General features: G+C 42.6%; 1 protein-coding gene across 3 annotated transcripts in view; it reads left to right on the top strand.

The window, feature by feature from the left end:
* LOC112454424 (paired box protein Pax-6-like) overlaps positions 1-27,024 on the top strand; it is a 94,851-nt gene that overhangs the window by 35,535 nt on the left and 32,292 nt on the right. For 2 of the 3 annotated variants that reach the window (XM_025015808.1, XM_025015805.1), the window contains 4 exons: positions 7,611-7,776; positions 8,170-8,353; positions 25,102-25,292; positions 25,622-25,731. In XM_025015808.1, the coding sequence (XP_024871576.1) occupies positions 7,611-7,776; positions 8,170-8,353; positions 25,102-25,292; positions 25,622-25,731 (651 nt within the window). The remainder of the gene's footprint in view (positions 1-7,610; positions 7,777-8,169; positions 8,354-25,101; positions 25,293-25,621; positions 25,732-27,024) is intronic. The other variant, XM_025015809.1, reaches the window with a different exon arrangement.

Below are 27,024 nucleotides of genomic sequence, written 5' to 3'. Positions count from 1 at the left end.
ACACATGTTCCTCGACATTCTTGCCGCGAGTTCGCTTATTTAACGGAAATATTGGCGACCCCGGGGTCTCCGAGTTCCTTTAAGTTCTCCGACTGGAGAATAAACGAGACAAATGTCCGACTAAAAAGAGGAGTGCGAAGAATTCGGTCGGGGAACGAACTCTTATGCGAAAAATCGCGCGCACTTTGTCGTTAATATATCTATCAAAAAAGTAGAAATTCTTGATTGTGGAAATAGAAGTTCTAACGAAATGAATATGACTTAAAATTAAATTAAGATGTCTTTATTATTCCTTCATTTCTCGGAAGGTTAATGTCTCGGAAACCCTTAAAAAACTAATCTATATACAGGGTCGGCAATATATATAACTGGTTGATTTAAATGAGCCATCTTTTTGGATGTATGCGTTCCTGTCAATTGTGCTGTATATTCATTCATCATACGTTACATAACTTTTTTAACTAACACAATAATATTTATTTGCAGTAGAAAGCAAGTTAATGTAATTGATTAATGTATATCTATTGTAAGTCGCGTATTAAAAAAGTCACGTCAAATAAAAAGCTCATCTTACATTAAAAAAAGCGTACATATTAAATAGGAATTTTTATTATATTTCACACGGTGATACGCCATTGAAATACATACGATTGAAGGCGGATAAGATCTCTTCTCTTTTATCACACGAAAGGATTATGGGTTCATTGCTGTTGATACATATTGAGATACTGGATGTATACAGAGATGATTTACTCGCCGGACACGCGCGCGCGAGGGGACGGCTACGGTAATACCGGAGAGTTGCCCGCGGACCAGTCTGGGCCTCCTGGTACACCGCGCTCGCAGAGGGAAGCAGCGGCTCTGACAGACTCGTTGGCGCGGAATAACACGTTTACGGGGCTCTTTGTCCAGTCCGCTTTGGGCCACGACGGCCGTCTCGTGCGGCTGCCGCCCGCCACCGCCGCCGCCGCCGCCGCTGCCGCACCGCGCCGATCCCCGATCTGTTCCCCGACCTTACCGGCATATAGCTGGCCTCCAGGTAATTGGATAATTCGACCCGGAAAGAGGAGCCCTCCACTTGCCAGGAAGCGCTCACCTTTCCGGGGCAGAATAGCGCCTCGATTCGCCGCGGGGTATCAGACCGCTCTCGGTTGTCGAACAACGCGCTCAATAGTCGCTCGCTGTAATGACCCTTTATTTTTCGATTTACACACATAGTTGATTTACACACTTACCATTCATCGAATGTAAATTATCTCTTATTCTAATAGGTTTACTATCGAAAGGTTATACTAAAATATTAACGTGTCTGCGTTTCGACGAAGGTACGTTGTACAATTAACAGATTTGACGTTTTACCAATTATTATTATTACCGTCCGCTCGCAAATTACACGCTCAATTTATTCGATATTGACAAGTATTTGCCACCTCGTAAATAGACACCTACGACCAATCGCCAAGTCGAAATCTCGTTAACATCTTAAAGGATGTGCGTGTAGGCTAATAGTGTCACGGCACAAAATCATCGACGGTCCCTTGACCTGGAACAAGATCCCACATCTGTCCCCGGAGTCGATCTTTTCCCCTCGATACAAATCGGTGATCGAGGATGAATCGAGTTGTCAATGGACGGCCATTAATAACGCTAATAACTGTCGGGAGCGCGTTTTTCGGAAAAAAAGGTCGTGCCGACAAGGGAGAGGGAGAGAGAGAGAAAGAAAGGGAGAAAAAAGTGAAGAGGGGGATAGAAGAAGGAGTCGCTGCAGGTCAAAGCGCGCGGCAGATTGGCTGCAAACAACGACACAACAAATACTCGAGTCCTCATTGTGCGCCGCGCCGGTGCTCCTCGCGCGGGACACGGTATCTGTGCCGTTCGCGATATTTCCCGGCTACGGAAAAGCGGGCCGCACCCCGCCAAGGTAAGGGTCCTCATTTTGAAAACATGTCCGCAACAATGAGGCCATTATGACGATCGTAGCCGGTCGCATTCATATGGCGCTCCCGCTTCTCCCTCTGCTCTCTCGCGGTTTCCTCCGCCTCTACCTGACGGTCAGTTGTGTTGTAGACTGACCCTCGTCATGTCGTCCGTGGCGTCTCAATACCGCGGCGACAAGCGAGAGACGAACACGGGAGGAAGAGAGAGAAAGAGAAAGAGATCGGGGATGGGAGTTTCTATCGTCGAACAATTTCACCGACAAAATAGACGCTGTCGTCTACGATGATGCACATCGACTTTCCGCATTGTGCGAGCAGCGTTACGGCAAAGCGCGAGTAGCTAGCTTTGGGCAACTTGTTGGTGCTTCACGGAGTAACCCACTGTGTCGATGAGACCCCATAAATTAGCTCGAGAGAGTATCATTGACACCGTAAAGTCCACGGAGGACTTCATCGGGCGTTCCTACCTATTCTTTACGCTTACTCTTTTGGTTCGTTCGCGTATACCTACGATTAGTGAGTATATCTTACAATTGAGTTTCTTTTCATGTTATACAATTTAAACTTGTAAAGTGATGGAAATCAAATACCACGAGTCACAGAAATTACTTTCTAAACTACGATTAGAGACACGTTTTATATTTTGCATTTGTTGCAAGAGTATTATTTATGGAGGTACAAAATATTGATTTTAGAGAAAAATGTAAAAAGATTTTAATAAATCATTGAACAGTCAGAACAGTGATTATAGAAATTGCAACAAAGCTCTTTCTAACATTCTGACATTGATTCAATCTTATTATAAGCGAAAATTGGGTCTGCAGTCCGAGGGTTAGTCTGTGACAATCTGCGTAAGTAGTCTCTGAATTGGCGTAAAATGACACTTGGACGTGATCGAGTAGATATTCCGTTTCTTCATCCTCTTGAGCGATCACTCTCGATGGTGGCGAAACATCATGCCGAGCGCGAAACACTCGAGCTCGAGTGGCCATCCCTCGACACCTTTCTCCTCAAAGTTGAGGAGCCTGAAACGATTCGAAGGGTGTTCCGCGCTTCCTCCCCTCCCCACCGTTCATTCATCCCCCGGAAGTGCATCTCTGCGGAGATGATTGAGACGCCTTGGCGCGCGGGCACCACCAACAGCGCTCCTAGGTTGAACCGATTTTAACTGCCGCCCGTAAGCGTTTGCCGTCGCACTTTGAAGGGCACTATACCGACCGCACCGATAGACTGCCGCTTGTTCTCAACTCCGCTCCAACTTCTGCGGAACTTGATACAATGATGCACAATGACCCGCGACAATGGCTACGATGGAGGAACTCGCGGACCGGCGAATGGTGTTTCCACGTCGAACCAAATTCGATCGATCCGTGTCATTGATACACAAATCGTTGCGTTAAATGGATGGGAAACGTTCCAAATTTGACTTTAAAACTATTGCGGTTTAAGTCTCAAAACTCCTTTATATTGAGCTTATTCGATCTACTCGAAAAATTCTATATTGAACACGTACTTTTATGCACGATAGAAAGATGAATTTTTTACTTTCGGGTTATTAAACATATTTTTTACACTTTCTTTAGTATTAATAACATAATAAAATTATGTGAATTTAAATAACTTAAACTATTAAATATTACAGAATAAAATTTAAATCAATATTTTGAGTGAAATAACATTTTGTTATTTTTAACTATCATGTGTGTCAAAATTTAATTATTTTAACCAAAACAGTATTATTTTACCTTCATGGGTTTAGTTAAATTAACGACATAACATATCGAGTAGGAGCAGTGGCGACCTATAGGATAAAAAATGATTCGAATTGAGTATAATTTGACACCATAAATATAACAGTGTATAGTGATTTATTTATTAAGAAAAGCTTAGTAGTATGAAAAGTATAATTTACTTTATAATATGGAACTTTTATATGAACATTTCCTTAGAAATTTATAACAGAAAAAAGATATGTTAGATTATTTTTGAGATGGTATGTGAAGATAGGTAAAGTGAAGATCACGCTGGTACAAGATGTAAAAAAGAGAAGTGATAAAGTAATGAACCATTTGAGTGAGTCAGGACAAATCAAAATAGAATAGCGAATACTTTATTCTATTATGAGAAATCAGGACGGAGCAAGTCTCGCGTGGAAGAGGCCGGCAACCTCCGGCGAGCCGGTGCTCGTCGTAATTGATTACGTCACGATGCCGAGAGGAGGACCACCCCGATGGAGAACAAGAAGGGAAAGGAGAGGCCGGCTATATAAGTCGGACGGGGTGGAAGAAGTCGGACGGATGATGAATGTGCTGTCTGAGCCGTCGCGTCAGCGAGGCTCTGTTGCCCGTTTGTAAACGAGCTTCCCCATTTTTTCGCGGCTACGCGCCCTGCCAAAAGTACCAAACTATCTGTGCGCGTTTGAAAACACTTCGCTCATCGATCTTCGATTAGCGAAGCTCACTGACCACTCGCGATTAGATTTTCTAACAATGTTAGAAAATTGTACTTCTTCTTTTCGTACACAGCATAAAGCAAACGTAAAACGTGCGAGTACTACAAAAATTATACTGCTACGCGTCATTGTGTAAGCATAAAAGGCTATCTTTTCAACAAAAAAAACACCTGCGTATTGTACATTATAATGAGTTGGTAGAGACTCACTGGCGTTGAATTTATTAGCACAGAACGAACGCGTCCTTGATCTTCATCATCATCATAGTTTCCATACGTACATACACCAATTAAGATAAGATAGTACGATACACAATTTCGGTTGCCATCTATTTCTGCCTAATTGTTATATAGACATGTACTAGGGCTAACGTCGCTTTTTTTTCACAAATGTATAATGGATGGAAAAACACTTTAACAACGATCTGTTGCCGCAATTCTTCTACGTACTTTTTTATGTAAAAATCTAATTTGATATTTTAAAAGCGCCGAGGGAAAAAGTGGCTTATGAAAATTATCACGTATTATTTCGTAATGTATGAGCATTTTCATATCTCTTCCGCGCACTGCGGTTTTTAATAATGTTTATGCGTTGATAGCGAGAAATATTTTAGTAAAATTAATACTAGACATGTACGATCTAATAACAACGTCCCTTCGGAGATCTATGGAAAACGGTCCGGAAAAATTCCACGCGCGATCGATGATGCATCACGGAAAAGGGTGCTGGGGCCAGAAAGCGAGAAGGGATCAAGGGACGGCTAATGAAGTCCTAATAAACGGCGCCGAGGCGCAGGCAGGCGCGGCACCCTTCCGACTTGATATTTAATACAAACGTTACAATATCAAAACACGTCCTCTGGGTTCCGAATGCCCACTCGAGTGCACCCCTTGGTCGCGCGCGCGGTTAATACCCGTTGCCTAAAGGTGTAAGTATCGCGCGCCCCTGCCGTTGTACCGGCTCTAATACGGACGAGCACACACGCACACCCCTTCAGAATTCGCGGCGAGACGACGAGCAAGCTAACTGTAATTCCCCGGTGTTCCTCGTGCTCGCGCACACAATGGCCAGGCGGACGACGCGAGAGAGTTGGGGAGGGGGTGGGGGAGGGGAGAGAAAGCAGAAACTAGCCCTCTAAAGACGCGCCAGTTATTTGCGCGAGTTATTATCGCTCGTTAAGAGCCGGCATTCGAGAAGCGCGTTTAACAATTTGCTCGCGTTCCCTCGCCACCCCCTTGGCCGACGCGGCGCGGCGCTCGCCCTCCTTTTCAGACTCCATTTGTTTCTTTAATTCACTGCTCTGCTTTTTACCCGCCGATTTGCGAGCCCCGCGTGGCATTATCGGCGGATTCCTCCCAACTGAGCGAGAATTTCACTGCTTTCACCGCTTCCGTGTTCCTTACGTCCGTTTTACGCGGATCTAATAGAGCAGCGGAACAAGTGGCTACTCTCTCTTACTAAAAAACGCGTTTGTTAACTATAATGGGTTATACGTATGTTTACATATACGCGCGTGTGTGTGCGTGTGCATGTGCGCACGTGTGAAATAGATTCTCTTTCGAACGTGGAAGGGCCCATTCACGACGGGCGCGCGTAGATATATACGCGAGAAATGGCTCGCGATTCTCGCGCCAGGCCCATTTTCGAAAGTCAATCGACCGTGAGCCCCCTTTTCGTCGATCTCGCGCACGCTCGTAAATCTCCCTTATAACCCTCCGGGTGTGTGCCGGCCGATACGCCGAATTAGCGTCAACGAGAAATTTTTGACAAACCGATGTTGCCTTCCCTAACGTACCTTCTCCTCGCGATCGAAAGCTACATCCGCGCTCAATATACTTCATTCTGTTTTATCGTCTCCAGTCGGTGTTGTCATATAGCTGAGAATGGTCTTTCGTGTTCCGTACTTGTCAATTACTACCTACTATTAAAATTCAAGAAAATATATTTTTTAAATAAATTATACATATATAACAACATATAGAAATTAAAATTGTGATTCTAATTATGAAATTATAAAAATTATCACAATTTTAAATTGTACCGATAACTAGTTATTCTGCTTTAATATTAATATGCAATTCAAATTCAATAAAGTGAGATGTTCAAGAGATTATTTTCATTTTATTCTAAATTAATCTAAATAATGTAACACATTAAATAATATAATACGCATCTTATATACACACATAAAAATTTCTCACATGCATTCTTATATTTATCTGCCATGCATATTACTATACTAGCATATATCTGTTTCTTATATTTTATTTTCAAATTATACCTTCTCTTTGAAGACGACAGTTAATATAATCTCCCATTATATTAACGTGTAATCCAATTACAATTAAATGAGTGGGTGTTGGAGGGACTCTTTTCATTAAATTCTAAATGATATAAACATTTTGCATACTTAAAAACTAAATTTTTTTACAGCTATATGTACAGAATTTCGTGAGACATATGCGTTTTTATGTCTATCATCCGTGTTACCGCGTGTGTACATAGTAACATTTATCTATTTCCTATAGTTTATTTTCAAATCTTACTTTTTCCTTGAGGACGGTAGACTCTCTACTCGAGAAAAATTAAGGCGTGGCGCTCCATTCCGAGTGTCATCTTGGGATACGGCTTTCGCGCGCGACAATCGCGGGAATATAAAATATCTGCGCGAGGGAACACACCACCCTGGCGTTTCTCTCAAGTGTCCCGCACCGGCGTGTGTGCCTGCCTTGTCACTGGCACAATGAGTCGAAGATTATCTACGATGGGATTCGCTGACGTTACGACGCTCGCGGCCAACCCCCTGCACTCGTCCCCCGTTTCCCTTCGCCGAATCGGAAAAGAAAGAAAGAGCCGACCGCGGTCTTCTTCTCTCCTCACGGGTTTCCGGGGTGAGTCTCCGCGGACGAGAGGAGGGAAAATACATGATCTATGGCGACAGCGGTATTGTTCGCCGAAATGCGAAAAAGTCTCCGGAGGCGGTGGAGCGTTTGAATTTTCCACACCCCTTACGTGAACGTCGTGCGCTTGAAGAGAGAGAGAGAGAGAGAGAGAGAGAGAGAGAGAGAGAGAACTGGGAAAAAGAGAAATCAAAAGAAGAGACGATCATTCGGAAGAAAGACAATTTGTTGTTATCATAACTTATTGCACCGTAATTTATTGTTACCTAGTTCTCGAAACCGTTAAATGAAGAATAACCATACAACTTTCGTCGTTTACAGGGCACAGCGGGGTGAACCAGCTGGGTGGTGTCTTCGTCGGCGGTCGGCCGCTTCCGGACTCGACGCGGCAAAAGATCGTCGAGCTGGCGCATTCGGGCGCGCGGCCATGTGACATCTCGAGGATATTGCAGGTCAGCAACGGCTGTGTCTCCAAGATCCTCGGCAGGTTGGTTGCAGTATTGCTTGCTCCGTCCGGTGACGCGTTTTCGTCGTCATTAATCACTGTACCCCCTAACTTAAACGGATTGAACATACCGTCTCAATCAAGAAACTAATCTTAATCACACATAACTTTGCACGAAACGCGAAATCGCATGTCCGTCTACTTATCTTGCGTAAATCGGGTAGATATGTAGATAGCTTTTATAAATTTTATGAGTCGTAAGAATTATATATTTGACTATATTCAACAACTGTTGCATAAGAGGCAATCAAGATATAATGATAAATCTCAACTCTTTTATTAGTCGAATAACATGCTTAGAGGGATAGGATAGTGTTTCATTCTCAATATGTATTTCTACTTCCTACCGCATTGTACCGCAAATTATTATTGTTGTAGGTACTATGAGACCGGATCTATAAGGCCCAGGGCCATCGGCGGCAGCAAACCGCGCGTAGCAACGGCGGAGGTTGTCAGCAAGATCTCGCTCTACAAAAGTGAGTGCCCGTCCATCTTCGCGTGGGAGATCCGAGATCGCTTGTTGCAGGAGGGCGTGTGCACGAACGACAACATTCCGAGCGTAAGTGCAGCCTACATTCCATTCAATGATTTCTCTTACCGTTACTCGTCGACTAATGGAAATGATCTGTATAATGACCAATAGGTGATCACTCTGCTATCATTATTACAATTAATAGACAGATAAATTAATTGGTTCATGATAATCATTACGCAAGAATAATTGAAAGTGAAAAAACATATAGCTATTATCTTGGTAAACAAATTTTAAAAATTAATTTTTTATAATAAAAGATAAGATCGGTTTCTTTCTTCAAGACTATTTTACTGTCGAAATTTTACTGATTTGCTAAATTTACTATGAAAAAGGTAATAAACCGTGTACATAAATTTAATAAAAGCGCGCATTATTTTTTATGTCAGTCACAAATACCGGAGACAGTAAATGAAGATCAAGTATTAAAGGTTAATTAATCTATGGTTGAAGCTTGTGCTTGTTAATTGATTACAACCTGACGAAAATGTCAGAAATTTTCGTGGAGAATCAGTATCGCTCGGTGTCGGCGTCGGCGGCGGTGGCGGTGGTGGCGGCGACAACAATACAAAGCGCGTCGCAAAACAGCCGTAATGGAGCCTGACTTTCAGCTCGGCGGGTGGAGGTTGTAAACGCGCAGGCGTATTGTCAACGGGGGCTTTGTCTACTCACACAAAACAGGACTACATTTACATAGATAGCAGGAGTCGTGAGATGGGGGGATGGAAATCAGTTTTCCGTGGGGTGGCGGTTGGTTGTACCGAGGATGTTTATGCGAGCCGATGGACTCGGACGGGCGCGCGCGGCCAGGACGACGTATAAACTCCTCCCCTTGTCGCGGCGCGGCTGATGTTGTTAACACGAGGCGGTTAATCGCGCAAACGAATGACGGACGATTTGGCGTTAACCGGTTCCGCCCCGACGAGCCGTTGCTCCCCCAACGCGAGTCGCTCTTCCGGTCTCGCGATCGTGCTCCACGTGGGCTGATAGAGAGCCCATCATTAAAGTATCATGCCTCTGATCAGTTATAACGTACTAACATGGACAGCAGATAATCGATAATACTCGTATCTTAACCATCTTCGGATACCTACATCATAATAGTTTGAATAAATTTTTTTCATACACACTTCGCGAGCATAGAGTTGTTAATTTTTGTTAGGACAATAAAGGAATCTGAAGAGAAGCGAAGTAAATTCGCGGGAAAGTGGATGACAAATAAAGTTTTTTTATTCACTCTGAGATTCAACCCTTTGATTTTTAATTGTTTATAGCTGAGAAGTTATCTGTAGAAGTAATCTGAATATTAATACTATAACTTATATTAATAACAATTTTGTTAAGAAAGTAAATTCGAAGATAACTCTTAGATCCTTAACTAGGAATTCCATAGGCGACTTGGATCACATATGATAACAGCCGAAGAAGCATCCAGACCGAGAAGGAATACCGATTCTTGCAGAATCAATTAAGAGATTGCTCGAAGAAGGGCGATGCGCGGATCAAAAGGAAATTCTCTAACATCTCTTTTTTTTTATTTTTCCTTCTCCGACCTGGAGGAAAGGACCTCCCCATCCTCGTGTATACCGGCACGTTCGGCGTTCTCGACGGCGGGGTTGGTTCTTCCCGTATACGGCGCGGTACCGCCGTTGCCATGGATATTTGCATGCGTCCAATAAACGGTGGCTAAGGGGCTCTCGACTCGCTTAGGGTAAAAAGCGAAAGAGGGTCGCTAAATTCTACCTCCCTCCCGCCCTCTCCCACGTCGCCCTGCGCCACCTCTTCTCGTCTCCTGCCGCGTCTCCTTCGTCCTCGTCTCGTCTTCCCTTCCCGAAGCTTGCTCCCTCGCGCCTTCGTAATAGCGCCGAGGTGTACACGAGTCACCCTCGTGGAGAGGCTACGGAAGAAAGTCTCTGGTTGGGGGAGTAAGGAGAAGAGAAAGGATGACGGTAGAACCGAGAGAGCATTCATATCGACGTGAGAAAAAATGTCAAAAGCTCGCTCTTATCCGTGAAAGAAAGCCGTCGAGAGTTTATCTGCTGCTTTTTCTCTGTAGTACGTTCCTTCTTCCCGAAAATGTTAGTACCCACATCGAGAAAGTTAGACTGTTCCGTTTGAAGCAATGTGCAAAAGTCGCGATATAACTTTATCATTATGAAAGAAAATCTTCCATAATCTAATATTTGACTTTGACCATAATATAATACAAAAGTATTGTTGAATATAAATTGATTGTTTTTGTGGCCGCTTTAAAGAATATAGCAAAGAAGACAATGAATTAATGAATAGAAGGAAAAAATTAGAAGAAATTAGCAAGCTATTTAATTTATAAAACTTTCTAAAAAAGAAAAAATTTCTTTCTCAATTTTGCTTTCTGCTTCTTATGTAGTTTTAGATTGTTATTTTCTTTATTCTTATTTTTTATTATTGTTATTATATAAATGTAATATTTAATTTTGTAATTCTGGAATGTTTCTGCATATCGACACGTCTATCGCATCGATATATTTTTGAGATATTTATATCTAATCCGTCTATTCCGGAATTGCAATTTTTTCGATTATTTATGTAAAAAGAAAATTTAATGAAAAGTGATAGAAAAAATGATCGATTTAATATTAAATAGCAAGTATGTTTTATGGCAAGTCGTTAAAGAAGCCGCGTGACTTTTAAGCGGTACGAAACGCCGACACAAACAGCGACGTCACAGAATTTCGCGTTTTAACAAATTACAGGAGGCTGCGGACTCCGGTGCGCGCCTTCGGGGCGTTGGAGGATCAAAGCCGGCGCGTAATCCCGGCCGCGTTTGAACATCCTGCGAGCGCTTCTGAACTTGTTGTGGGCAAGATTAACGTTTCTTTAATGGCCCGTGTAATATTCCATTACGTACAGTTCGCTCGAGAATTATTGCGCCCACGTTGAGGCGGAACGAGGCGTCGAACGAACGAAACGACGAGCGGTCAAAAAGAATTCCGATCCTGCGTTCAAAGTTTCTCGATACTTCGTACTTTTTTATTTAAAAGTGGGTTAACGTTTCATTGCAATAGCATTAACATGCGTAAGAATGGATAAGATTCAATGACTTATATTACCTAAAAGATATAATAAAAAAATTAACTCTTTGCATTCGTGTGATAATTTAAATAAAATCAATATCTTTATATTTTCTGAAAAGTAAATGTACGTTTATTTTTACAACACTTACAATATACTACATGTATAATACAAATTTTCTTTTACACTACTTATACTATTTAATTACGTACAATTTTTCTGAAATGCATTTCTTGAAGTTAGAAGAATTTTGAAAAAAATTCACCACGATAGTTCCGAGTTTTTATCGCGTTTCACGTAATATCGTAATATCGCAGGAGTGCATAGAATTTTCGTAACTGTCGTCACATTCAAAAACTTTTGACCAGAATCCATTTCTTGAACGGAAGTACTCGAGAATCCCTTGACTTTTCTCCGATGGGGAGCGAAATAACTCGCGAACGGGATTGATTCGAAAACGTTTCTACTCATTTTCTCTGGTCCTCCTATACATGTCCATCCGTGTGCGTGTGGTAGACGATGGAAGACCTCAGTTCGATGAAGAGGGGAGGGGAAAAAAGGAAAAGGAGAAAGAGAGAGAGAGAGAGAGAGAGAGAGAATGAGAATGAGAGAAGATACGAACGGAACGAAGGAACTTATTCTAGACGAGTCGTGGTGATTGGGGGAAATTTCATTATTCTCAGACATTACCCCCGTTATTGTAATGCCATCAAATTGGATACGCTTCGTACACCCTATGGAACGAGCGTATTTCTCGGTCTCCTTCCTCTGGCAAGTCTCTTCCTCTTCCTTCCGCTTCCTTCGCGAAGACGCCGAAACGAGGCTTGCCCTGTTGCGGACTTCTTCACCTTGCCCTAACAACTTTACTCGGTATATATACCTTGTCCGATTCAGTTAGGCAAAATCGGGAAACGTATACGCTTCGCGTGGCTTAAACTTTCTACTTGCACTCAGCTCTTTGCCGATCGTTACAGCGCAACATTACCGAGACATGAGTTGGCAATGTGTCGCGCGAGATATCTATTACACGGATCTATTACGTTAATAAGATTTTAGGAATCTTCTAAAATTTTATTTCTTTGCTTATGCATATATTGAAGGTGCTTTATTAATCTGTTATCCGCCACGACAAAATTTTTTATTGTGATAAACATTAGGTACGGCCTAGGCCTTGTTGTTACATGAATAATTTTTTGTCTATGTGTTCGCGATATATCTACGATTTTAACAATATCTATAATATTTTATTTTTCATAGTAGTTATTTAAATCCATTTTTTTTTAAGTTAACGATAAATTTTTAGGATTTTACTCGACGATACTTTCGGTCGTTATCGAATCTTCAACAATCTACAGAAAATGTCGTTCGCTTTTTCCTCCGCCGCGCCGCGAGTGTTGCAATGGCTAGATTAAATAGATTATGCATCAGGAGCAACAGTTTTGCATGTACGAAATTGTGTAAACGACCGATCGCGTTCGTCCTCTTTCGCGGGAAAGTCGAACGCGCGCGGAATTGCCGAATCGAGCCAATGGCTCGACAAACCAGTAAAGCCCGCAGGACGCGGAGACGGATTCGAAATGTCCTGCGGAGCCCCGCTATCCGTTTCGTCGTGGAATACCGTTTCGGTCCCTGCCGGATTTGAATCTGGCACCCGGCGTGGCGGACGCGTTATTGGTTTACTCGCGTCACTGGCTCCGGGATGCCGACAGCGGTTCTCATTCGAGAACAGGAATTACATGTCGCGACTCGAGAGACGTAAGTCGTAGCTCTTAATCACCACTGATTTCTCGAGAAAATAGCAAATCGATCGTTTGATCTGTTTATCTCTTTTTGGAAATTTCTTTACACTTTCTATAAGACTTTTTCCATATTTTTAAGAAATTTAACAAATACGAAATTATTAATGGTATTATGAAAGAGACTGGACCAAAAAAGATTATTAAATCGTAGTAAATTCGCAAAATACATTCTCGAGGAATCGAAGGAGCCCTTTTTTCTTTCGAAGCGTAACACAGGAGCGTCACTGCAAGACGAGATTACATTCGTTGAACCGGCCAGCACGGCCATGCGCGTCCATATCGAGGGCTGACGTTGACATCTCACCCCCATCGAGCATCTCCATATTATACCACGTGCATCTTTCTTTCTTACGACGTAAGAAATCGGTGTTTTGCTTACTTATAACCAAATTCTTACAGCTTTTAGAAGCGAGAAAAGCAGCATATATTTGCAATTTTCAAACATTGAAATAATTAGGAATAGAAATGTATTTTGACAATATAGATATTAAAATGCGAAAACGAGTTTATTTAGCAATAATACTTTGAATAACATCGAAGTGGAATTAATTATTAACTGGTAATGCGTATCCACAAGTATTTAAAAATATGCACGAATTATGTCAACTTCGGATACATTATTCAGGTATCATTTTGTTCGAAGACAACATTTACACTTTGTTGTAATATAACGTAGTTTTTATTTCTGTGAACAATTTTTACTGTCGAACTCACGGCAATTTTACGCGATGCCGTCGATTCATTTTATCTGGCGTCCATTTTTTGGGGGGAAAGTGCGTTTCGATGACAACATTCGTCATCCGCGGAGAACCCGCTGTCAAGCGAGAGGAGCGCCGCTGCCGCCGACGAGATTACATTTGTCGAGGTGGCCAGCACCGTCGTTCCGGCTGGTTCCAGGCAGTCTGATCCGGCAGGGAGCGGGAGGAAAGGGGATTTGGTTGGATGTCAATGCCGCACCGCCGCCGCCACTGCCGCCCAACCCTTTTGGTACGCGAAATCGCGCGATATATAGGCCGCTAGCCGGCCAGCCCTCGTATCCCATTCCCCCGACCCAAGGGTGGAAAATCACGGGTACCACGACAGAATCGGGGATGACGGGGGAGGAGGGGACGGATGGGAGAGACGGTGAGCGTGGGATGGCACGGTTTCCCGAGCGGTGGCCGAGCGTGTCCCTGTAATTAATAGTCACCGACCGCCGGCGGACGGGCCGAGAATCGAGTTTACACGCTGTATCCACGTGTTGGAGCGAATCGGACGATTGTTTAAGCGAGTGACCATCTCTGCGACAAGTCTCCCTCTTGGTTACGTACACGTCACCACCTATACGTACTCGAAAAGCGCAGAACGCTCTTGATTGAGTGTACTCCACCGTGCGTGGCTTGCTGTGTCACGTTGCGAGCGAAACAACGCTTAAGAGATCAAATAATCGGCGTTATCACTCATACTATCAGCGAAAAAAAGTATTGAACGAGATAAGAAAAAATAAATTCCTTGATTCTTATTTATTAAACGAAAACTGAATTATAATGAATTTTCGCGCGCGCATTTATCTTATTTTGTTACGAAGGATCGACCGCGAGTCCATAGGCGTAGGAAATTAATTCTGTGGCGATACCGACCTCTCTGCCAACGCCGACGGGTCGGGTGATTAAAAGGAACGTCGGATCGCGCGAGGAAAAAAAGACTTAAGCAACGCGAAGGATTCGTTCTCGGTCGGAGGAGAAACGCGGAAAGGTAGCACCGAGAAAGAACGGAGAACGGGTAAGGGGGATGAAAGGGAAAAGAAGGAGCGCCTGAGGGACGAGGAATCAAGGGGAAGGGAAAAGAGTGGAAGTTAGTGGCGGCTCGGTGAGAAATACATAATGCAGTAGCCGGACGTCTCCGACACCCTCTAACTCACCCTTCTCCAGAGCGAAGAAGAGAGGACCGCCGCTGTTGCGAGAGAGAGAGAGAGAGAGAGAGAGAGAGAGAGAATTGTAGAGGCCGGAGAGAGAGTAGGGGTTGGCCACGGCGACGTTGGCGGCGGTGTAGATAGTGGTGTAGGTGGAGGAAAGAGGAGGACGAGGAGACCGAGGGGATTGGTGGCGCGCGTGAGAGTACGAAGGGGTGCATTGATTTACGCGGCCGGGGCAAGGCGAGGGTGTCTCCAAGGCGGACGTGCAGGGGCCAACAATTCACTCGCCTCGGGTTCCAGGAACCATCCATTACTTTGGTTCTTCCACCACCGTCCCCGAAGCTGTCTCCCCCCGGCATTGTTGCGGTTACTTACCGCGTCCATCGAGAACGTAGCCATTGTCACGGAGAAGTCGTGTAGCTCGCTGCCCTCTGCTAAACGCCGTTCGCGTCCCAATATGACGTCACGGGAGATGTCGATTCAATCACGAGTTAAATCTTACGACGGTATATTTTTAAAATGAGAGTGTGATCACCGATCATGTTTCTCTCGCTAAAGCAAATGGAATAGCAGTTGGTATGTGTGACTCTGTAAAAGTTTAATGTCTCTTTAATAAAGTAGTTAGCGAAGTAGCAGACGATATAAGTGTTTTCAGAATTCAATAAGTCTCCAGATAAGGTTGTAGGAAATTGTAGAAATGTTAACGGACTTGGAGAGATTAAATATCCGGATTAACGTCAAGAATACCAATCAGCTCTAGTTTCTAAGTGATTTAAAACGCTCTCTTAAACGGATCTTATTATACCCTCGTCTCAGCATCATTTTATTTCTATTTCTCTCTGTCATGTACAATTACAAAAAGGAACAAGAATCTATCGTATTATTTATAACATTTTGTTGCGGGCCAATGCAATAAATGTTAGGTTAAAAGACTGTTTCATTCTCGACGACAGAAATATGTATGTATGACGGTTGAAAAGGAGGGATTCCCTGACGCAGGGAATAACTCTGTTGAAGCAGTTAACGTCATTTTAGTCGCTGACTACTCTCGCAACTCTATACCGTACTCGAGCCATTGCTGTTCGAGTTCATCCACCGTGCACCGGCTGTCTCGTCCGATCAGAGCGATCGGCGATCTTACCAGTCCGGGCGTTTGCCGTCATCGTCGTTGTCGCTTCGTTCGTAAACGACGCTCGTTGTACGTGGACTACACACGGCCCGATGCGGCCGAAGGATATCGACTTTCAGCCTTCGATCCCAGCCTTGATTGTCTTCCGCGTCGTTCTCTCGGCGGTGACTATCGGACGCTGAGATCTCCCTCCGAGTGGCCGAGTTCCCTTTTTTTTTAAAGACTGGTGCGCGGTCTCACCGCCCGTTACTCAACTCAAGCCATCGTCTTTTCCCTGTCTCCACGTCACCGACGCGCAATCACGATATCCCCGCAAGGCCCCAGATTCATTGATCGTTCTTTTACACCCTGCCTCTCTTTACGCGCCATGCTTCTCGTATCCGCCATCTGATCGATCATCGTCTCTTTCGCGTTCACTGTCAAGATCGTACGGACAGTTCGGAATCGGTTCTTCGTTCGATCGGTACTGCGGTATACGTCGTCGATTCGTTAAAGATTCACGAAATGTGAAAAATGTGCATCTATAATACATCTATAATACTGCCATTTCCTCAAAAATTATTGTTTTTCGATATCGTGGATTAAAATCGAAGGAACCACTTGATCTTTAAGATGTTACAATTACCTATTTCAATTGTTTACTTTCCTTCATTAGTTTTTACATTAAACGTTCGTCACCACCGGTTTGAACGCGTGGCAAGTTTGTTAAATGTTGGCGCACGTGGCAACCTCTCTGCGAAACCGAGGTATCCCTCCCTTCCTGCCGTGCCTCACTAACCATTCGCCAGTCATGGATCGCAAGAGTCTGAGGAGCCAGGGGGGATTGGTGCTGCTAGTGCTTCGTTCGTCATACTCGTCCGAAAGGAGGCAATAACGCGCGACGCGTGGCGTCCACGCCACCCCCGTGCTATCCGAGAGAACCCCCGGTGCGCTGCTAAATACCGAGTGCCCCTCTTGGACGGGCGCTACCGGCGGCGGTGAGTCGCCGCCACCCCTTCACCGCCTTCGAGGTAGCCCTTATATCGTCGAGAGAAAGAGAGAAGCCCTCGGCCGTTCCAGATTAAAAGCTGTGATTATACGTGGCATCAGACACCCTCCTCTTCTGTCTTCCAACCAACTCTCTTATCCCGTGCCTCTTTCTCCCTTTCGTTCCTCCTGTCCTTTTTCCGCCGTCGTCGTATTTTGAAATACGCTACCCCGCCCCCCCCCTCTCTCTCTCTTTCTCCCTCCCTCTCCCCCATTCTCTTCCCCTCTCTGGTCCGTTTCACTCTCTCTGCGGCTCTTTCTGTTTAAATTGCGAATACCGCGCGTTCCTCTTGGCTTCTATTTAAATGTAATTTGTATCTTGCCCGCACGACCATTCGACTCTTTTCTCCCAACCTCTCGCTTTCGGTACGCCGTACATGACCGCCCATAAATATATATACTTAATCGCGAATGAATTTTTTATTAGCAAATCTTCTATATACGGTAATATATCGCAATTAATACATATGTAATTGTTATTTTTTATCATAAAATAGGTACACATTTTTTCACAATCTTCGCGATCACAATTTTTAATAATCACAATTTTTGTTACATGCAATTCTATTTAATTTTTCATTCGTTTCATACGTCTCACATTGCGCTAACCTTACTCTTCTCTTCCTCTTCACCGATAATATTCCGCCACCCTGCTGGAATACGATCCACGACGTGGGGCTAGGGACCGCACCAAGTTTCTTGGCGGTTCACGCGATAAATCAAACCTACTATGATAACTTCTGGAATAATGGCTCGCGAGATAACGATACACCGGGCGGAATCATCTCCGTCGCCTGGAATTGGCTTGGATACTTTCGCGCCTCGTTCGCACGTTTTATGCTATTCCACTATATCTCAAACTTTTGATTTAAAAGGTAATGATAATTGCATCTTCCACTGTTAATTACAAATTCTAGTTTAAATTACTGCGTTCTTCATGAAGTGGTGGATTTGAAGTATTTAATAACATTCTAGGTTTTGGATGAGTTACTTTTCTTTTTATCTTCTTTACAATGACTTATAGCTATGCAGAATTTTTTAACTGGTGCAATGTGTTTGAGGAAAAATGTAGTCTTGTTACGTAATAATTATATATATATAATTTTATATACAATATATTAAGTATATAAAATATAATATATATCTAAACTCACGTTTCTATTGAGCAACTCTGAAATTTTTTACAACTTTTTTGTAAAATAATAAGATGAAATGAAAAGATAGATGACGAGATAAGCTGTAGTATTTGTAATCGAGAGAGCACACACGCTGATCTATTATTCGCCCCAGCGAACGAAGGTGCGACATGAATATTTCGAGTTATCAGATCGAATTAACTGGGGCCCGCTAGTCTGTCACAAACGCGCATAATAGAGACGTCAGCCTGTACGTTTCTCTCTTTCTATCGCGCGTAGTTTTTTTTTCTTCGTCTCCAATCCTGATCCCAGCCGAATTTCCCACGCGAACTGGGGTGGTGACTCTTTGTACGCGCTATTGCAGAGGGTTGCAGAATTTATACTAGATCCCCGGTACCTATCGGCGCGTGGCGCGTCTGTTACCGCACTTTTTCGGATCTCCGAATTGGTCACGATCGTAATTGCGAATAATCGCCGAGAAATCGCGCGCCTTTCTTTCCTGCAACAACCAGCATCGGTGCTCTGGCGATTGTCGCGGCGTCGATTCCAAAAGAGAAAAGAGAAATTTCGAATATTACATCTATTTTCGCGATTCCCATATGTTTTATTTTAGTGCTTATTACAATTTACTGCAATCTTTGATTTACGAATGTTGAGAACTTTATCAAAAGAATTTACTACACATTACATATGCCATTGTTTTATTTCATAAAAAAATCCTCAACAAAATACTCAATCAAAGACTACAGTACATTTATACATATAGTAAATTGTAACAATTACATTTTAGGCGTCTGCAAAAAATAGCCAAGCTGCAATACGATCAGAGAAATCTTGTTTAAAATCGTGGCCACACAGAGGGAAAGGTATATAGTATGATACACTTATCATTTTGATACAGGAAGCTCAGAACCCGTGATTTCGATGCTCTCATCCACCGATCGCATCCCTCGATCTACGTGCGACCAAGAGGGGTGACTTAATGACAGGTTATGGCATTTTGCTCACTTTCGGCTCGCGCATACGTTATACATGCACAGAGAATGTCGTCAGCACGTGCCGATGTGTCGTCGCACCCCCGTAGCCTCCGTTTCAAATATCAAACACGCGCATAGGAAGCGCAGAGATATATATATAATGCGCGAGTAATGTGTAAGCCCCGATTAACGCGCCGTGTCAATGGAGACCATAGATTTTCACGGTGCCCATCTCCGTCCGCATTCACGTTCAAAGCCGATTATCGCGGATTTAATTTATCGTGCTACTCTTCGCTTTAAAATCTCGTCGTGTCAGCATTCAAGAATACAAGCAGGAAATATAATTAGTTTGTGTAACACATTAGCGTGACGTTTGAAAATTTATTAACGACATTTAAAAGATTATGATGCCGTCGATGCGTTTGAAGAATCATAAAAAACCTCATCACGTTTTACATTTCTTGCCACAGAGAGAGAAATTTTCTATTCCTTAATATAATAACATGAACGTGATGAATTTAGAAAATTGATGTTTTTGATATCCTCTTTATTATTGTTATTTAATTTTTAAGAAGAATTTCCATGAAATTATTATAGTTCATTATTTCTCGCGTTCTTTTTGTTCTCTAAAAAGAAAAGGGTTACACCCCTTCAACGTATTTAGGATTAATGCACTCGCGACTGCATTTATGTGTCTTCCAAAGCGTACTCGACTTGACTTTTGAATAAGTTTTATGAAGTGCTGCTGATTACGCGTGTCGAATCGCCCGGCCATTATTTCCAGGATGTTTTCGCGATAATAAAGCCGTGCTGTACAGCAGGCTCGTTCGGACCCCCAGGATAACGGAAGTAGTCTGAATAGGGAGAGGAAAAGAGAAAGTCGTGGCGCCCTTCGTGTTCTTCCGCTCTCTTCACGGTTAACACCCTCGACTCGTACATACATATGAACGAGCCCAGGCAGGAAATACGCGACTACCGCGAATAAGCACTCGTAAAAATTGCAGCCGCGCTCTTCGTTTGCACCCAGTCCCTTTACGTTAAAAGATAACGCACGCACTATTGCGTATATACGTTCTACACTTTAACGTCGCCATGATATCACGATACACGATTAAAAAATGTTACGTGCATTCGATGAAGTCAGATTTTACGCATCACAACCGAGACATATAAGTCACAATATAAGAAATAAGTAGCTTATGCTCTGAGCAAATAAATTTTAATGAGAGGCACACCCGGAAATTTTTTCGGACGCAAAAAGACAAAATCAAAAAGATTGAAGGGAAAGAAAAGAAGAGGGAACTTTATTTTGCCGGAAAGATTATATTACTTATATAAATATAGATTAAATACTTACATGTCCTTATAAGCAATTTATTATATTTGTAAATACAGATTATATTTCTTCTAAATTCTTATAAAAAATATATTAGACCTATATATTAGACCTATAAGTATACATATGTATATTAATCTTAAATACGTTGAAGAAGTTATTTTCTTTCTTTTTAGAAAACATGAATACGAGAAATAATAAACTGTAAATAATTTCATAGAAACTCTTCCTGTGTTGAAAATTAAATGATAATAATATGTTATATCTATAAAGAGATGTATATCATATAGATTATTTTTTTTATGTTTATAAATATAAAGATTATATATTCCTTATAGATCCTAAATTAATTCGTTTTAATCTCCAGAAAGAGCCGCGAATATCGTAAAATAGATATTAACCGCTACAATTTACGATATGTTTCGCAAGCAGTTTTTATGCCGCGATTTCCTGGAAATAGTACTCCGCTGATTTTCGCGGCGAAAAAGATTTCCCGTCGGACAACCATCGCGAAGGTGTCACGTGAGAGCAATATTATGACGTCTCTATTCAACACCTTTTTTAAGAGATCGACCACCCTCGAGCTCTTCACGCTTCATGCTAATTTCATCGATCCGATGCCGGGCTTCTTCCTCTTTGCGCCGCGTTTCCAGCCCTCGTCGCGTGTCCGCCTTTGTGCGGGCCCGCGCATATACGGATGAAGGATAATATCTACGTTCCTTTTATGCTATTCGCGTATCACATCGCGCGACGCTGTATCCGTGCAAAAATGTGTTGGGAATCCCATTGTCAACCATGAGCCAATAAAACGTCGCGAGTCCTCGCTTCGCGTGTCTTTCATTATCCGTCCGATCCTTTCGGATGAAACGCCAACGTTTAAAGCAACACTGAATTAATTTCGACTAATAAATAGCTTCCAAAGCAGTGCGTTTGTTTCCAATTTTTATATTTTGAGGAATCAAGGTCCGTTTGAATTTAAATCGAGAGTCCGCTTTTATTGGCAGCCTCTCCATTCGTATATCTTTGAAGCGTTTCATAAAAGTCAGCTCTAAAAGCAAAAACAATCCGTCATTAAAATTTATGCAGAAGTGGGGCAACTTATATATATGTCTAGAAGAACTTTCCAGCACTTTCGAGATCAGTCTGAGGAGGAAGTGTCGCGGTATGGAAGTGCCTGGTAGTTTCGCAAAGCGCCTGCTTGGCACGCCACAAAAGCGGGCTCATTGTGGTGTCGATTTCCACGGCACAACGATCTCCACGAATAATGACGCGGGTGACACACGTCGTAAATATATCGCAACGATTGAGGCGCAGCCAGCACGATATTTGCGGTTTGACGTCAATCAAAAAACGGTCAAACAGCCCGGACACTCGATGTCACGCGAGGCGCCGATTGTCCCTTGACAGGCAGCCGTCGCTCGTTGGGTTTCTGGCTTTGTCGCCAAGTGCTTCTTTGTGCGCGACAACGACTTTTTTTCATTGTGAATCGGTTTTGACATCGGCCAACTTCACAGACGCGGCTTAAAATCATCGAGGTACCGGCTTGTCTAAAGATTGCGTGGATTTCCGCGCTCTGATAAGCACGTGATACAAGTACAATTTTATACCAATCTCAAAGAATCGCAATATCATCGAAATAAAAAATAACGACATAAAGTCAAGAAAAGCGACATCATGCTTTCTATTTTATGTACACTTTTTTATTTTGTATTTATGAAATAATCAGCCATACGCATAAAATAATACATTTTTTTTTAAGTCGGACGTAAATGAAGCATAATGAAATATATTTTCAATCTCGGCTCGTCATGTATCGGTCATCTATTCGATCCCCCCTTCCTAACGTCACGGAGTTGTTAATTTGCTGACGGAAGACATTTGAATCTTCGGAGGTACGTGAAGGCAGGATGTTTCGGACATCGGTAGATGTTGGCGACAAGACGAGGGGTGAGTGCCGGTGACGTCTCTTTCGCGTCAGCGGCGGAGAGACACGACGAGATCGTGCGGTTGTGGTGGTGATGGTGGCCGTCATGGGCGCCGAGGGGGATGACGCTCCGCTCCGGTGGTGGGTCCGAGATGTCAGCTCGTTTCAACGCTGTGGTACCCTGACATCGGGTCTAACAAACCCCGGGGAACGAATATCTCCTATGACCGATCCGGCATTCTGTCGCTCGGTACCGCCGTCGTCCGGTTTATTTCTCGCGTGTCTCGTCCCGCCTTTTGATCCGACGCGTGCAATAAAACGTAATCAAGATGCGACAGATAATCATGATTATCTACCGGGTGTTTCGGGCCCATTTACCTTTACTCCAATAACAGATTTACCGACTGATAGATTGCATTAAGCGCGAAAGAGGATCGGAATTTTATCGCTTACATCGAAATCCTGACGAGTGTTGAGTTCATACAAGTGACTAATTGCAGTTTGTTTTGTTTTAAGCGAGTCGCCAAGTATGGAACTAAAAAAAATTTGCTCAAGATTTGCAAAGAAAAATTAGGATTGTTGTTAAAGTTAAAGATTTATAATATAATCTTTATAATAATTTATCATATTTATTATGTTACGAATACGCTGCTCCCAAGAATTACGTTGCCGCATTTGTTTCTCAATCAAGTCTCATATTGAGAGACAGAACTTTCATGAACGCATTAATTCTCGATCTTAACGACGAACAAAGGAATTGAAAAATTCGTCGTTTTATACTATGTCCTTAATACAGCGTCGCTTGCCGCGACGTGCGTGGCATAATACAAAGAGTGTAAGGAAATAAATTGCGAAACTATCGGCAGCAAGAGGACTTGCCGCTTTAGTTTCGTGAGAATTCTTTTACGGCTCCGTCGGGATTTATACGAGCTGTAAGTGACAGAAGCGACGAACGCAGCCCGCGGAAGAAGACAAATAAAAGATGCGAAAATAAAAAGAGCGACCCTGTCTTTAGGAGATCGTAAATTCTTCGCGCGCCCGTATAGATATTTCATCGCGCTCACATTCGCGTATACACGCGCAAAATAGATCATTTCGTATAATGTCGCAAACAAAAAGCTCGACTTTTAACATTTTGTTTTCGTTTTGCGCGAGAGTACGATTAAATAAAAATTATCTCTAAACAAAAATCAAATAACACGAATGTGTGATAGAAAAACGTCTCTGAAAAATAATATTCGTGAATCTTCAACTTTTTAGTGCAAGTGGGAAAGATTAAGAAAGCAGATGAGAATTGAAGAGAAATTAAAGATAAGTACGTTCGAATATGTTTTAAAGGGATTAGAAATAAATTAGAAATAAATAAATTAATAATGTATGAAATCTTAATAACTTTTTATATAATGACGTAGAATCGTACGCAACGCGAAACTTGTTTCCCGTTGAAAACTTCATATCGCGCGAACGTGATACATTGTGACATTATCAGTATTGCGACGCCAACTTAAGAGTTAAGAGCGATCGCGTGAATTTCGGTATGCGTATCGAGCGTTAACCCGCACCGCGAACACGCGAGTGCTTACGTACTTACGTCGGCAGAAGCCAAGTCCCCTTGGAGTGGCGCGGAGACGGATATAATTGAAGGCGGAGGTAATTAACTCCCTCGTGCAATGCGCTACGCCGGCAGCCGCTCACCGCATCGTTTTAATTACCGCTCTCGTCGCATTTCATCGGGCAGAAGCGCCTTCCCGCTTTGCTCCCTCCTTCCCGGAGGATCTTCATCACTCTCCGCACACTTCGTGTTTATAATAAATCCGATACTATCGGGAAGAGCAGAGAGAGAGAGAAAGAAACTCTCTTGAACCATCGTTCGGTGATCCTCCAAAGATCATCTTTAGAAAAGAAATCTCTCCACGCGTTTCTTTTCTTCTCTTCTTTTCGCTGTCTAAAATTTTAAGACGGAAGAAAGAAAGAGAATGTATAAACTTAAAACGAAAGTAAAAATGCGATTAGAGAATTACATTGTAGAAGCACAAGCAAACAGCTAAACTTTATATTGTGTTTATTTCCGACTAACCTGTCTTTATTGAAGTTTTAATTTGAATGTTATTATATTCTCTTCTTTCGTAAATCTACATGATTTTATTTGATTATTGCTATCATTATTATGATAGAATATCTCAATTTCTTCGTATTTGTTAGTAAATAAAAAATGTTATTTGTGCGTATTTTTGCTGTAAAAAGTATCAAAACGCAAGATGTATCCTAAGGCCTGTTTGTTTTCGTTGCACTTTTCAACTAGTGTAACATATAGTGCAATAAGTTAGAATGAAACAAATATATTTTCTTTTATTCTAATTTATTGCACTAGTTCAGAAGTGCAGCGGAAACGAACAGACCTATAGATCAAAGAGTTATTAAACGCGCAGAGTTTACCTGATTATACTAGTAACACGATTAGCCTGTTTTGTACATCGGCGAATGTGTGTTTGGATTGCAGGTGTCCTCGATCAACAGGGTACTAAGGAATCTGGCCGCGCAGAAAGAGCAGAGGCAGCAGCAGCAACAGCAGCAACAAGGGGTGGGCGCCGTGGGGGTTGGCGTCGGTGCTGGCAGTCCGGCGGAGAGCGTTTACGATAAACTCAGGCTACTAAACGGACAGACCACCGGCTGGCCACGACCCAATCCCTGGTAAAACTAACGCTCATCGACAGATAAATTACAAGCTCGTTAAAACTGTATTATGCAAAGCACGTGTTCTTTAATCGATGACAAGAATTTTTCAATTTATTTTCAATTTTTCGTTTACAAGACTTAACTTTACGACTTACAAGAGAAATAATTGATTACATAATGAATAAGGACCACTTTTATAATGAAGTGGAATAAAATTTTAAAATTTTCCATTCAAAAAGAATTTTTTAATAGATTCAAGTGTTTTTCTTCTTTAAAAGAATTTTTGCAATAGAATCTTATTTGTAGCATGCGCGTATATTTACTGAGAGCAGTCGTTGTCTTAGGTATCCGTCAAGCGCGGGAAGCCCGTTTTCGTCGATACAATCTAGTTTGAGTCCGAGCCATTGTTCGTCCCTGCCACCGGATCCGGCGGATATATTGCACGCGAAGAAAGGTAAGTCCACATCTGAATAATTATTATACGACATGCTTTCCAGTGCAGAATTTTTTTGCACTTGATCTGTCGATGATGCGACTGCTACGAAGAAATGACATTCAGAAATATTCAATCGAATTAGGATACAGTTTGTTAAAGATATCTTTGGCCAGTACTTTTGGCCAAGGCTACATTTAGCCGAGCAAGGGCTTTGCTCGCATGCACGACGAAAGCCTTCGACAATTGTTGGCGCACGATATTCTGTTAAAGCGCTAGCGTGAAACGCAAATACGTGTGCGGGATGAGTGACCACAGGCGGCAGGCGGGCGAGGTGCGTTTTAATTAATTAATCTGTCGGGCCAAACGATACTAATATCAATGTAATTCCGTCGGTGGGTCCCGCGGTTTGCCGCACGCGTGTGTGCTACGCTTTTCCGGTAATAATTTTCCGGTAACGTTTAAGCGCAGCCTTCGAAGCGTGGAGGAACAGAGAAACGCGAAGCAAAACGGTACATACGAGAGAGAGAGAGAGAGAGAGGACTGGGGGGGGGGGGGGGGAGGGGGGTGCGCAGAAACATGGTTGCAGTCGACCGACCAACCCACGCGAAACTACTCCGCCACCGACGGCGTATTCCTCCCCCTCGCCCTCCTTCTCCCTTCTTGCCTCCTGCCCTGCGTGTTCTCTTTGGCGGCACATCAAACACATGCGATTTCTTTCCCCCGCATTTTCCCGCCATTGCCACTGCTATAGCCTCGTGACACAGGGTGCGTCAGGAGCAGCGAAGAACAGTCTCCCTCGATCTTTTTTTCTTTATCGCGACGTTCATCCCGTCGATCTTACCGATCGCGAGAAAACTTGCGATCCTGTTAACTTATATTGTATATAGAATTCAATGAGGTTTAAAATAGTTGTTCAAATTATTTCATGAAGCGACATGCGATTGAAGATTTCCAACAAAATGCGCATTGTATAATTATAATGCGTTTTATTTTTTTAGTAAAGTTCCTTGAACCAAGCTTAAATGATAAGCATTAATAAAAACAATCCAATGCATGTAAAGGTAATGATAACAATGTAAAGAATATTTTAAAATATCAAATAATTTACATCTTAATTTGCATATTAATTGGCCTTATGGGATAAAAATAACCTTATAAAAAATGATTGTAGAATTTGCAATAGGCTGTACTCTTTATTATATAGATCAATAATAGGTTATACATGAATCAATGACTGATTTTATCATCAATTACTTACACGCTATGTGTAGGATGTCTTGGGTTTTTTCGTAAAAAGTAGTATATAGTACA

Source organism: Temnothorax curvispinosus, unplaced genomic scaffold, assembly GCF_003070985.1.
Source record: "Temnothorax curvispinosus isolate PA1 unplaced genomic scaffold, ASM307098v1 QBEX01005067.1, whole genome shotgun sequence".
Taxonomy (NCBI): domain Eukaryota; kingdom Metazoa; phylum Arthropoda; class Insecta; order Hymenoptera; family Formicidae; genus Temnothorax; species Temnothorax curvispinosus.
This window is presented reverse-complemented; position numbering and strand designations above follow the sequence as displayed.